A 12,888-nucleotide genomic window follows, 5' to 3' on the forward strand; every position below is an offset into this window, starting at 1 on the left:
CTCCAGGAGACCATGGCCACATCAGGAAGTATCCTCTTGGCGTCTCCCTCTTCCTACCCCTCATGTCAGCCTCACACAGAACGGAGCCTGCTAGTGTGTGCTCCATCTTAGAGTTGAAGCAAACCCTCCCCAGTGTGCTGGCAGTTCTTATCATGAGGAGGACTGTCAAAAGGACATAAGGACATAAGGAATGTCTTCTCGATCTGTTGATTGGGTTAGCCACACCTTCCAGGCTCACATTGGTCCTTGAGCTGAGTTGGTACCCAACCACTTCAGGATTTATCTGCCTTCCAAAGTGAGTGCTGCTTTTGGCTCAGCCCTTCTACCATGAAGCCCAAGGAAGGACACCGGACCAGCACTGAGAGCTCCCAACCATGCTGGGCCCTGGACCCGAGGGGCTGTGTGGTCAAGCCATGGAAGAAGCCAGTCCACAGCCAGCCCCGTCCCATGTGTGGTGTTCTGGGGCTCGGACCCGTGGAAGGGGGCCTTCAACTAAGGTAGAAAACAGCACGAGGAGTGACGGGCTGTGTTTTGACATGTGAGGACTCCTGCAAGGCCAGAGTGTGGCATTAATGGTCAGGTGGCCATCAGAAGTCTCCCAGCCCTTCTACCCTCCTGGGCTGCACCCAGCCGCACGCTGCTACTCAGGGTCCCTCAGGCGAAGGCCTCGTCCTTGCTCCTGTGCTCTGCAACGTGGACTCAATACTGCTTTTCAGCCACTCGCTTTTTGCACTGTTTTTATCATCTAACAGACATTTGCTGAGTGTCTGCCACGTCTAGACAGTGGGTTATTTATTGTCTGTCTCACAGTGAAGAGGGTAGGAACTGCAGTCGACGTGCAGCACATCTCACTGAACTGATTAGGCAGAATTAGCAGAAGGTATCCTGTGAAGACCGTCAGAGTCAGGAGTGAATTGGCAGAGGTGCGGGTGGGATGTTCTGGCACCTTTCTCTGCATCCTCCCGTGGTCTTCCTCGTTGCTTGGGACCCTTCACAGTGACGTATCAGACTTCGAGTCTCCAGGCCTTCCCCTCATCTCCTCTCTCTAACAGGCATCCTTCCCATCCCCCGTCGGTTTTGAGAAGACCCTTGTTACTGACAGGGTTGAAAACCCACTTTAGTGTACAGTGCTTCTCCATTGCTGGTTCCAGTTCTCCCCGGAACCAGCCAGAGGACAGCTGGTCGGGGGCATGATCGTGGGGTGGGGACTGGGTCTACTCAGGAATCTCTACGCCAATAGCAGCTACTGTTTACTTCGCTGGGTGTTGTGGTTAACACTTCCATTTAGTACTTCCTTTAATTATCGCAAGAACCTTCCAAAGTCAAAAGAAAACGGAGACTTGGACAACTTGAACTGTTTGTCACAGTAATGTAGCCCTAAAAGTGGCAGAACCAGGACATCAGTCCAGCCCTGCCCCATTCCAAAGGTCATAGCGTGAGTCACCGCATGGTGCCACCCTAAACCTGCTTTAAGCAGAGACTGCTTACCTCCCGCTGTTGTAGATCTTAGATCTTAGTTTCATGTGTGTCCTGAGTACACAGTACAGAATCCAGCCCATCTCCAGTGGCGGCCGCCCAGAGCCCTTCCTGCTCTCAGTGGCGGCGTGTGCAGCTTTATAAGGCTGTTTATGGGAGCTGGGATTGTCCTTAAGGTGTGTTTGACTTTGGTCAGGGTTGCATATATGTTCCTTCAGTTGTGGAAGCAGAGCAGAGATCCAAGTTTTCTTAGGACAAGCTTGATGGTGCTGGGCAGTAGCCTGGAACATGGTTTTTAATATCTTACGCTGTGCAGTCGTGTGGTTGCACTTCCAGTACATCACGTCCCTGTATCTGTCATACAGCCCATCTCTGGGCAAGACCTTGGCAGGTTTGAGAAACTGAAAGGAAGCCACTGTGATTGGGGTGAGGGTCAGAGATAGGAAGAGTTGGGGACCAGAGGAGGTAGAGCCTTGGAGACAGGAGTTTGGATGGTGCTCTTGTGCAAATAAATGGTGTCGGGGGTTCAAAGGCAGAGCAGTGACCTAATTATCTTTATGTTTTCAAAAGGTCTGTCTTCTACTGTCCTTAGGCCCTTGTGCCTGTCACTTCTGTCCTCAGAACCTTGCTGCTTACTTGGCCATCTGTCTCTAGCACGTGCGGACAGCAGCCTGTCGTTTTTTCTCTTTTCCCTGATTCTGCAGACTTCCCTGGAAAGCTTACAAGAGCCCTGTGACATGGAATGCGAAATGAGCGAGACCAGCCTCCTCCTTCTGAGAGTGCTGTGTGGGGGTGGGGGACGAGGGCGAGCAGAATGGAGCCCCCATGGGGCAGAGGGGCAGCAGAGCAAGAGGGAGGTGAAGTCTCCTGCTTCAGGTGCCTCGGCATCAGTGGGAGGGGACTGGCCCGGGGCCATTTACCTGGGCCCCAGGAGTTTCTTGGTGGTAGGTGGGGGCCAGGCTGGGGGAGAGGAAGGGTTGGGAGCTGGGCTGAATGGCAAGGGTGGCAGGGGATGGAAGGTGGCTGGGCTGGTAGAGCCAGGCAGTTGGGGGGGGGCACCTGGAGGAGGGGGCATTAGCAAGAGGTCTCAGCGTGTTCCTGGCCCCCGGACTGGAGGAATAAGCTCAACCAGGATGTGGGAGAGGGCTGCTGGGGCCAGGTTTTCAGGAAAGTGAGATTTTATCTTGCACATTTATCAAACATCAGCTAAGGCAGGCTAAGATTACAAACTTGAGGCAAAATATATGCACTCTGGGCATCCAGAGTCCAGGTGAAGATAGAAAAGCATAGATAAAAGACAGAATTCCCAAAATATTTTTTGTAGGATGTCAAATGAGTGGAGCAAACAAAAACTTCAGTCTTAGGGAGAAGCTGTTGATCCTGACATCTGCCAACAGCACCCATCAGCCAAAACTGCATTATATTTGTTTCTTTTTAGTCTGAGCTATTCTGGCCTTAGTCTTTTTTTTTTAAAAAAACATCATTGTCAGGGCTTCCCTGGTGGCGCAGTGGTTGAGAGTCCGCCTGCCGATGCAGGGGACACGGGTTCGTGCCCCGGTCCGGGAAGATCCCACATGCTGCGGAGCGGTTGGGCCCGTAAGCCATGGCCGCTGAGCCTGCGCGTCCGGAGCCTGTGCTCCGCAACGGGAGAGGCCGCAACTGTGAGAGGCCCGCGTACCACAAAAAAAAAACAAAGAAAAACATCATTGTCAGAGTCTGATCTGGCTCTGAGTGCAGGCCTGCCTACAGACTGCCCAGGGACCCTCAGGCCATCATCCCTTTGCACCACAGCGTCCACCTGGGCGTTAGCTCACCTGGTCCCTCTCCCCTTTGCTCACCACATCTTCTTTACAGGTACGCACTCACACACCCTCTTATTTGTCCTTGCCTTTTCTTTCTTGCTTTTTTTGGAAAATTTTTAAATTAATTTATTTTTGGCTGCATCAGGTCTTCCTTGCTGCACGCGTGCTTTCTCTAGTTGTGGTGAGGGGGCTACTCTTCATTGCAGTGCGCGGGCTTCTCACTGCAGTGGCTTCTCTTGTTGCGGAGCACAGGCTCTAGGCGCACGGCTTCAGTAGTTGTGGCTCGCGGGCTCTAGAGTGCAGGCTCAGTAGTTGTGGCACGCAGGCTTAGTTGCTCTGCAGCATGTGGGATCTTCCTGGACCAGGACTGGAACCCGTGTCGCCTGCATTGGCAGGTGGATTCTTAACCACTGTGCCACCAGGGAAGTCTCATGTCCTTGCCTTTTCTTATACTTATTTCAGTACATTGATTATATTGTATTTTCCGTAAGTCATTTTGTAATGGTGTCAGTAGTTTTATATCCATGAATTTTCATTTCTTTCCTATTTCATTATTTAAAAAATAAAGACAGGTAATCATTTTCTTAGCTGAAAAGGAAATAAGGAAAGAACATGCTCTCATATGTTGGAGAGAGAATGTGCCAGTGAGGCTCCCCACATTGGTGGCCTTGTTGTGCTCAAGGCACGAGACAGCTGGTTCCTGCAGTGGAGACTTGAGGAGGCCAAGGGTCTGGGGGAGGTAGGGCTGGGGGTGGCTGCAGGGCCTGGGTTTGTAGTATCCCAGCAGCTCCTGCCTGCAGAGGATTCTCTCTGCTCACATAGGCCCCATCTTAATTTTTGTGTTAAATGAGTTTCATCTCATGTCTTAAGTTTGTGCTTAAATATTTTTTTTAATGGAATAAGACAGATTGGACACAAGTCATGACTGCAGATCCCCATTGACTTCACCTCCCTTTGATCTTCAGCTTTGTGATTTCTGCACAGTCTCCACTGCAGCTCAAGGTGCCATCTGCAGTAGAGCTTTCCTTGGATCCGATCTGGCAAATATCTTCAGTAGAGATAGCAATGTGGTCATAATCAGGGTTTTCCTCTTTTATGACTTCTGTACGGTAGGAAAAGAATATACAAATTACAGAGCTAAATCTTTGGTACACTTCAAAGAATATGAATTTATTCTTAATTATCAGAATCGTTGGTGTGATATCCTAGTTATGAATAAGAAAGACATTTCTCTTTCTGCCACCTATGAATAAAAACATTGTTACTTGGAGAAAGGGAGCAATACTTGAACTCTAAGCACTAATCTTAAAACAATCTGTATTTTAGAAGTCTACTAAAGACATTTTAAAACTTAACTCTTATATTAAATTAGTTTATTCTTTCCCCAAAATTTTTATTTCCTTTTAAGGCAAAACAAGAGAAAACATGTCTTTTCAGTTGTAATTTTTTTTTCCACTGAAGTATTTTACAACTTAATTTTTAATACAAGTCTTAAAGTTGGTAACCTTCAAATTTTAATTGTTCCACCAACTTAGGTGTTAAAGTTGAGTGATGACATAAGTTTGAAAATAAATATAATAATTTAATTTATAAATACGTGTAGTTAGCTTTTTACGCCTTGTTTTTCTCATATACGTATCTAGTACTTGGCTACAAAAATCTGAATACTATAGTGCATTTATTTTTGTCTTACGACTTGTCATTATATAAAATCTAATTCTTAATCACTGGACTAACTCTACAAGCTGTCTTACAGTAAAGTTGAATTTGTAGTTTTCCTAAATAAGAGGAGTTTGAGTCAGAATTCAGACTAGGAACTTAGGGACCCTCCCCCCTATTTTTTAAAATTTAAACTGAATTTATACTGTGTTCTAACCAGGGAGCCTCAGGGGATAACACTCTTTTCCGTTGTCATTTTGGCAAGTACTCCCAAGTAAGCCGGTCTCCACAAGGCAAGAGGTTCCATTTGGTAATAGCGCTGTTGTCCATGTAAGTGTGACCGCAGTAGGTTTGGGGAGTTAAGCAGTTGGTGTGCTGGTTCGAGCATCCCGGTGAGCAAGTGGGTTGATGAAGTCAGCAGTGCCGGGTGTGGGGGAGACCTCAGGGCAGGGATGCGACGTTAGGGCAGAGAGTGGCTGGGGAGCCAAGGGGTCCTCGTGCAGCTGGGCTGTGCTGCCGTGGCCCCCCTGCTCCAGCCTACCTTACAGGAGGGTGGAGTGTGTGGAGGATCAAGGCTGAGCCCTGCAGCAAGAACCCTCTGAAAAGGCGGCCACACAGCCAAGCTGCTGACGCGCAGCGTCTGCTGAATCGAACTCTGGCCCCCGCAGCAGCTGCTGGCGGTGTGTTTCCTTCTCCGTCCCCAGCTCTTCCCCAGCCTGAGCCTTCGATTTCGTGCACAAGTCAGGATGAAATCACAACCTGGACAGACTGGGTGGGCATGGGCGCAGTGTTCAGTTCTCTGTTTCGCACCGGCGTCACCTAATAAGCACCGCGTCTCCCACCCCTGTGAGCCGAGTGATGTCCTGGTGCTTCCATACAAATGGCTCGTCTCGTGTAGACCAGGAGCCATCTTAGAGCCTGGAGTTTGGTTTTAAGAGTGCAGTAGCTGGCCCTGTAACCTGAACGCCTGGGAGCCAGGAAGGGCAGGTGTGGCTCTGCCTAGAGCCCCAGGCGCCTCCGGGGCCCTTGGTCACTCCGGGCCAGCAGTCAGCTCTCTAGCCCAGCAGCTTTAGCAGAAGATGCCTTTTCCAAAATGAAATACTGCATGGAACCCCATAGATGTCAGATTAAAAGTTTTTTAATATAAAGGTGTTTTGTAAATTGAGATTTACAAGAATTAAGAAGGCAGTTGGGGGGGTGATCGACTTTTACAATGGGCAGAAAACATTGGAAATAACGTGAATGGTAGATACCATCTTGTGTTAACCCCCCTCAACCAGCTCACTTCTGAGTGTACTTTGTTGCGTGCAGTGAGAGGTGTGTTTTGCCCTTTACCTTGCTATTCTCGGGGGCCTTCCATCAGACACGTGGGACAGAAGCTTCGTTCCAAGGAAAGCACATGAGCAGCAGCCAGCAGGGCAGCACGGAGTAATGGGGCAGGAACGCGCTTGACTGCTTCTGATTATAACTTTTATAAAATACACATTTACAAGATTGAAGTCCCAGTCTGACATCTGTTGGAGTTTAAAGCACCTCCTCAGAGCTCAGGGTCTGCAGACAATTTGAAAACCACACCCAAGTCAAAATTGCTGCCTTCCCTTGATGAGCAAAGCAGCCCCTGGCTGGTGCCTGTCCTCTGGCCGTAGGTAGGATTCCTACCACCCTAAAGCTGAAGGTTGGTTTGAAAAGGTTCTCTGAGCTGGGCTTCCTTCCCCCGAGACTGGCCGCTGGGAGACGCTGCTGCAGGGGAGGCAGCGGACAGGGTGTTCTTGGCGGTAGAAGCTCCTTCCCGTGAAAGAGGGTGGAGATGGCTTTGTTTCTTTTTTTTTGCGGTACGCGGACCTTTCACTGTCGTGGCCTCTCCCGTTGCGGAGCACAGGCTCCGGACGTGCAGGCTCCGGACGCACAGGCTCAGCGGCCATGGCCCATGGGCCCAGCCGCTCCGCGGCATGTGGCATCCTCCCGGACCGGGGCACAAACCCGCGTCCCCTGCATCGGCAGGTGGACTCTCAACCACTGCGCCACCAGGGAAGTCCCGCTTTGTTTCTTTTAATGCACTTTTTGCGTGAGTTGAACCGTTCTCAGAGTCAGGTGTTCATTCTGTGCCGTTGGAGTTAGTAGCCAATCTGGGGGGAAAAGGCTGCCTCAGAGCACGTTCTCACAGCTGAGCAGAAGCACCCTGGCTTGCTGGTAGGCACCTCGTGTCTTTGGCACGGCCTGATTTTATTTAATTTTTGTCTGCATTGGGTCTTCATTGCTGCGCGCAGGCTTTCTCTAGTTGCGGTGAGCAGGGCCTACTTTTCATTGTGGTGCACGGGCTTCTGGTTGTGGTGGCTTCTCTTGTTGTGGAGCACGGGCTCTAGGCACACGGACTTCAGTGGTTGCAGTGTGCTGGCTCAGTAGTTGTGGCTTGCGGGCTACAGAGCTCAGGCTCAGTAGTCGTGGCACATGGGCTTAGTTGCTCCATGGCATGTGGGATCTTCCTGGACCAGGGCTGGAACCCATGTCCCCTGCATTGGCAGGCAGATTCTTTTTTTTTTTTTTTTAATATATTTATTTTATTTATTTTTGGCTGCATTGGGTCTTCCTTGCAGTGTGCGGGCTTCTTATCGCGGTGGCTTCTCTTGTTGCGGAGCACAGGCTCTAGGTGCGTGGGCTTCAGTAGTTGTGGCTCGTGGGCTTTAGAGCACAGGCTCAGTAGTTGTGGCGCACAGGCTTAGTTGCTCTGCAGCGTGTGGGATCTTCCTGCACCAGGGATCGAACCTGTGTCCCCTGCATTGGCAGGCGGATTCTTAACCACTGCACCACCAGGGAAGCCCACAGCATGATTTTAGGTCTAAGCACTGAGAAAAATGAGAGTCCTAAGAAGAAAATGTGTTGGTTCCTTTCAGTGGAATAGCATGTGTGATTTAGTTTTCAGAGAAAACGCTGACTTTGTCTTCTTTCTCCCCCTTACAGGTGGGTGACATCGTGAAAGTCACAAGGATGAACATAAACGGCCAGTGGGAAGGCGAGGTGAACGGGCGCAAAGGGCTCTTCCCCTTCACGCACGTCAAAATCATCGACCCTCAGAACCCGGATGAAAACGAGTGATGCTGCTGCCCTGTGCCTGCTGCTTCATCGTCCTGCCCCACACGCCTCCTTCAAGCGGGGAAGCGTCCTCTCGGGCAGGTCACACGCGCTGCCAACGTCCAGCTTCTGCAGCGGGCAGCCTCCCACACATTGGAATGCTCACAGTGGCTGCCCCGGCATTTGTATCATAGTCGTGTTGTCAAAGAGTAGCTGATTTTAGAGTTCTTTGGATCATAAACTGGAAACACTGGTGGAGGCACACAGGTGAGAGGAGGTGCCGAGGACAGGGCTCCCTTCCGGCCAGCGCCCCGCTGGTCCCTGGGCTGACCCAGGGTCCCAGGGGAGCTCGGGCCCACAGCAAGGCCTTGCCACTGGGAGCCATGGGTGGTGCCGTCGCCGGCGTGGTTTCCATGAAGAGCAGAGGAAGTGGACCCTTCAGGAGAGGGAATTCTGCCCTAAACTCCCCACGTCAGGCTTTTCTTTTCTTTTTTTTTTTTCCCTCTTGTTGTTTGGTTTGGTTTTAGAAGACTTAATTAATTAGACTGGTGTGTTCTGAACAGGTTTTTAAATAGCAGGTTAGCTTTTGTGATGAGACGAGGGATGGCACGTGCCTCTGAAGCCGCTGTCACCGCAGGAGCGCAAGAAAAAGAGCCCTGAGGCAGAGGCCTGTACTGTCTTGGTTGCCGGTGGTACCTTGCCAGATAGCAAACAGCCACCACCACCACCACCCAGCAGATGTGGGCTTCCAAGCTGCGTGCATAGCCTCTTGGACGACGTTGTCCCCGCAGGCATCAGAGCCAGGGGCCAGGGGGTGGTGTGATTCACCTTGTTTGCTGGCTTCCTGTCCAGGCTTTCAGTGAATGCACCCCTTGAAAGTATAGGACCCAAGTTTCCTTAAAAAGTCGTTGAATTCACTAAGGAATCGTTAAATTCCACTCACTGAGGCCCAGTTCTCCCTGCCCCAGCAAGCTCCCCAGGCTGCCCAAGAGAGATCGTGCTGCTAATTCTGGCTCCATGGTTCTTGTGTCCACACTGCTGTCCAGCAAGAAAGTGTAAGCCCTGGGCCTTGGTTGATGCGTTTGATGTCTAATGAAATGCATCATTAGCCATTACTTATTTGATGTTAAGTTTTCCCTGTTGGCTAAAAGAGGCCTGTTCATACGAGTCAGCTGGTACCAGTGTGTGACCGATGCCACGTCTATAGCACACGGCCGACTAGAATTCTGGAACCTTTGTGCAGTTCAGTGTGCCTGCCCTTCTGGACCCTGCTGAAGACAGGCCTCAGCTGAGAGTGCGTCCAGCAGCCCTGGGGGTGTGGTCTCAGCCTGATAAGTAACTGTCCTCCCTGAGCATCTGCTGTAGCCTCGGCCCTGGCTCCCAGGGGTCTTGGGTTTTGAGGTTTCGAGCAGTTATCCTGGTCAGAACCAGCAAGGCCACCATGTTTCAATTTCTCTTTAATCAAATGTTCCATCAGGTAGGTAACCATCATATTAAAGACTCTTGAGGGTGCTCACATAGCCCTGTCTCTCTGTGGTTTTCCTGGAAAAGGCTTCTTTGTGGGCTCTTCCTGATCAGTGAGAGCTGTGGCCACCTCTTGCTCCCAAGGTGCCCGAGTTGCAGTCACCTCTTGTTCTGGGTCCAGGCCCAGCCTAGCCCCACGGCAAGTGGCACGTGTGTGGCTGGGCCCCTGCCCTCTACCTGGGGATGATGCCTACCCTGTGGCCTGTAACCCAGTACCCAAGGGGGTCTCTCACAGAAGGGGGGGACGTGTGCCTTGTCCAAAGAGAGCACACACCCTAAGGCCTTATTAAACCACATTTAGCCGAGAGGCTGGGCACCTTTGGATGCCAGTAGTTGGCTCAAGTACAAGAAGTATATGGCCTTTTGGAAAGCAAGGTTTCCTTCCAGCCATGTCTGCTGACCAGTAAACAGCGTGACCCACCTCACGGGGATCACTTCAGAATCAGAACACCCTGCAAATGTAGGTTTACTTCAGAAGGCATCTGTTCAGTCCGTCAGCCCAGGTGCATGTCTCCAGGGCTGCCCCAGAGATTCAGAGCCCCAAATTAGGTGAGCCTTGAGCTCTGAACTGGAGATGTGTGCCGAAAGTAGTACCTTTTGGACTTAGAACCTTATTAGTTTTTTAATCAGCCAGGGTAATTCTTTTTTTTCCACACTAAATATATAAGAAACAGCCCACTACCTTGGCTTTGGGCCTGGGCTCCCCAGGGATCTGGGAAGACTCTGCTTCAGAAAGCGACTCAAATCTTCCAGAGGCATGGGCTTCCCTCCTGGGCAGGCTTCCTCTTAGGACTGTCCATTATTGCTACTTGCTCTGCTCTACTGTGTGTCACTTAAGAAAATGTGTGGATGTTAAAGTAGCTCACTGGGGAAGAGAACAAATTATATGCTAAAGGAATTGACAGTTTGATTAAAAATGTACTTATCCTGGAAAGGGAGTTGTCCCTGTCACCTCTGCCCGGTGTTGCTGCCCGGGGACACAGCTGATGAAGAGAAGGACATGTGGATGGACTGCCCTTCGACGACTTTGTCACCCAGATAAGACCCCTTCTGTGCTCACGGTCAGGAACCTGAGGAGAGAGGGCCAGCTGCTCCCTCCTGAGCCTGAGCATCTGGCCTGTGCTGACTCCCTTCTCCAGCTGTTTACACACAAGGCGGGCCGGGACCGGCGGCCACTGCTCTTGTTAAGTTTGCTCAGAGGAATATGAACATTTTATTTTTGAAAAGGGATGGTGTTTTTGTGCCAGGTGTTTATAATTTAATCCTTTAATAATATTATGTTCATTAACCTCTTAAAATGAGTGAATCCTGATTGTTTTCACACCGAACCCGAGACACCACCGAGCTCGCCCTCAGCCTCCACCCTCTGGGACCGGAGGCCTGTGTCCCTGTGGCTGCAGCCAGTGGCCCCGAGCTGGGCGTGTGCTCTCACGGAGTGGAAGGACAGTCCTCTGAGACAGGGTCGTGGTCTCTGCGGGAGGAACAGTGGCCTTGCTTCTTGACGGTCTTCACTGTGTGTTTTAAAATGACAACAACACAACACAAAACTCTTTTGACCTGTAACTTAAAGATCGTAAACTTCAGGCAATAATATTTTATGTGTAAGCTTTTAAAATTATTTTTGGGGATCATAGCTTGTTTTATTTTGTGCTATAAAATTAACAGTATTAAATGACTTATATTCTTAGAATACATGGAGTGTCTTTTCTTAACAGATCAGTGCCTTTTTATTTTTGTATTCCATTTTACGTTACTGGTCCCGGCATCAGACCCTTGTTTCCATGGCCTGTTTGTACATTGTCTCAATAAAACTTGCATCAGCCGGCGGTGGCAGCGGCTTTCGTGTTTTGGTGTCTCCTCAGTGCTGCCTTGGAGGCCCTCGGCCCCCCTCAGCCCCCCCAGCAGTTAAGCACCTGCCCAGACACCTGTGAAGCAATGGCCACCTGGTGCTTCTGCGAGTTGCCCTGCCCAGCCCTGTTGCTGTGGACTGAGTGGAGGGGTGGGGCTTGGCACCAGCACCACTCACACCCTGGCCTCCCGGGGGCGGGGTGGCAGTTCCAGGCCCGGCATCCTCCAGGGAACTTGGGTGTCCTCCCTCTAATGGGCGCCTTGTCTGAAGCATAAGTTTCGGAGCAGCCTTGTCCCTGGTCAGGGCATGAGACTCACCTGCCTTTCTTAAATCCTCTGCTCCTGTCTGTGGCCCTCCTGACAGGCTCCGGGACCTTCAACTGGAGGTGTTGGGGGGCCCGCTGATTTCCCTGCCGCCCCCCAGCCAGTGCTATCCCGCACCTATTTGTGTGCCAAGAGAGGTCCAAGTGTCGTCGTGGTAGAACCTCCAGGAAGGTGCAACCTGGATCATCTCAAGCTGTGTTGCTGGAAAGCTTGGGAGATTCCAAATGGTCCACTCGTCCTGGAAGAAGGAAGGCCTCAGAGACACCTTTGAAGAGTACTTTCTGCTTGGAAAGTTAAATTTTGCTCAGCAACGCTGGGCTGGATTCCTCCGTGATGGGAACCCCTGGGAAGTGAAGCTGCCTCCCCACGGGGTGAGTGTCAGGGCCCAGGTCTTGACACCCCACAGCGTCTTTGCATCCTGGCCTGGAGTGACTCACCCTTCAAGCCCTGGCCCTGCTCATGGCTCCCTGGCAGGAGGTTGAGGCCTGTGTCCAACGGGGGGCTGCAGAGATTGGGGGGCATCCCCTGCCCACGCCTTTTGCCCTGGGGACACCATCGCACTCTCCCCAGGCTCCCAGGCTTGTAGCCCAAGGTAGCCTGTGCCTTGCAGCCTGGCACTGAAACGGGGGCAGGGGGAGGGGACTCAGCTACACCCTCCAGGCCCACGTGCCAGAGACAGCCCCAGGGCTCCCACTGTTCAAACTCAGAGGTCCGAGGGAGGGGTTGGGAAGGGGAGCCCTTGGGGTGGGCTCCCAGAGCTGCCCAGAGGCCAAAGCTGGCCAGTGGATCGGGTGGTCCGCCCAGTAGCTGTGTGGAGGGCAGGGCCAGGAGCAGGGGGACCAAGCCCCTGCCGGCCCTCCGAGGAGTTGGGAGAGTTTGGCTTTGGCATTGAGGTTAGAGGGAAAACACCCATAGGGCACAGCATTCAGAAGCCCTGTCTGGAGAAAGGCCACCCACCCTGTCGATTCCACATCCCAGTCTCCCTGTTGCCTGTTTATTACTGTATTTTCCAGAGTTACTCTACAGCATGCAAGTAAATATATCTGTAAGTACTCTTTTTTAATGTTTTCTCTACAGAAAGGCAGCATAGATCACTTACTGTTCTGCACCCTGCTTTATTCCCCCAGTCTGTTTAGAGCTGAGCCTCTGTTCTCTTCCATCACTGTGTCGTGTTCCTTGAGGTGGA

General features: G+C 51.3%; 1 protein-coding gene across 1 annotated transcript in view; it reads left to right on the forward strand.

Moving 5' to 3' along the window:
* The window catches only part of CRKL (CRK like proto-oncogene, adaptor protein), a 31,715-nt gene extending 20,347 nt beyond the window's left edge, over nt 1–11,368 (forward strand). Inside the window, exon 3 of the mRNA XM_027088763.1 lies at nt 7,896–11,368. Within this exon, the coding sequence (XP_026944564.1) occupies nt 7,896–8,030 (135 nt within the window). The 3' untranslated portion in view covers nt 8,031–11,368. The remainder of the gene's footprint in view (nt 1–7,895) is intronic.
* The last annotated feature ends 1,520 nt before the right edge of the window (nt 11,369–12,888 follow it).

This window comes from Aethalodelphis obliquidens, unplaced genomic scaffold, assembly GCF_003676395.1.
Source record: "Aethalodelphis obliquidens isolate GAN/ISIS:26980383/991018 unplaced genomic scaffold, ASM367639v1 scaffold63, whole genome shotgun sequence".
Classification (NCBI taxonomy): domain Eukaryota; kingdom Metazoa; phylum Chordata; class Mammalia; order Artiodactyla; family Delphinidae; genus Aethalodelphis; species Aethalodelphis obliquidens.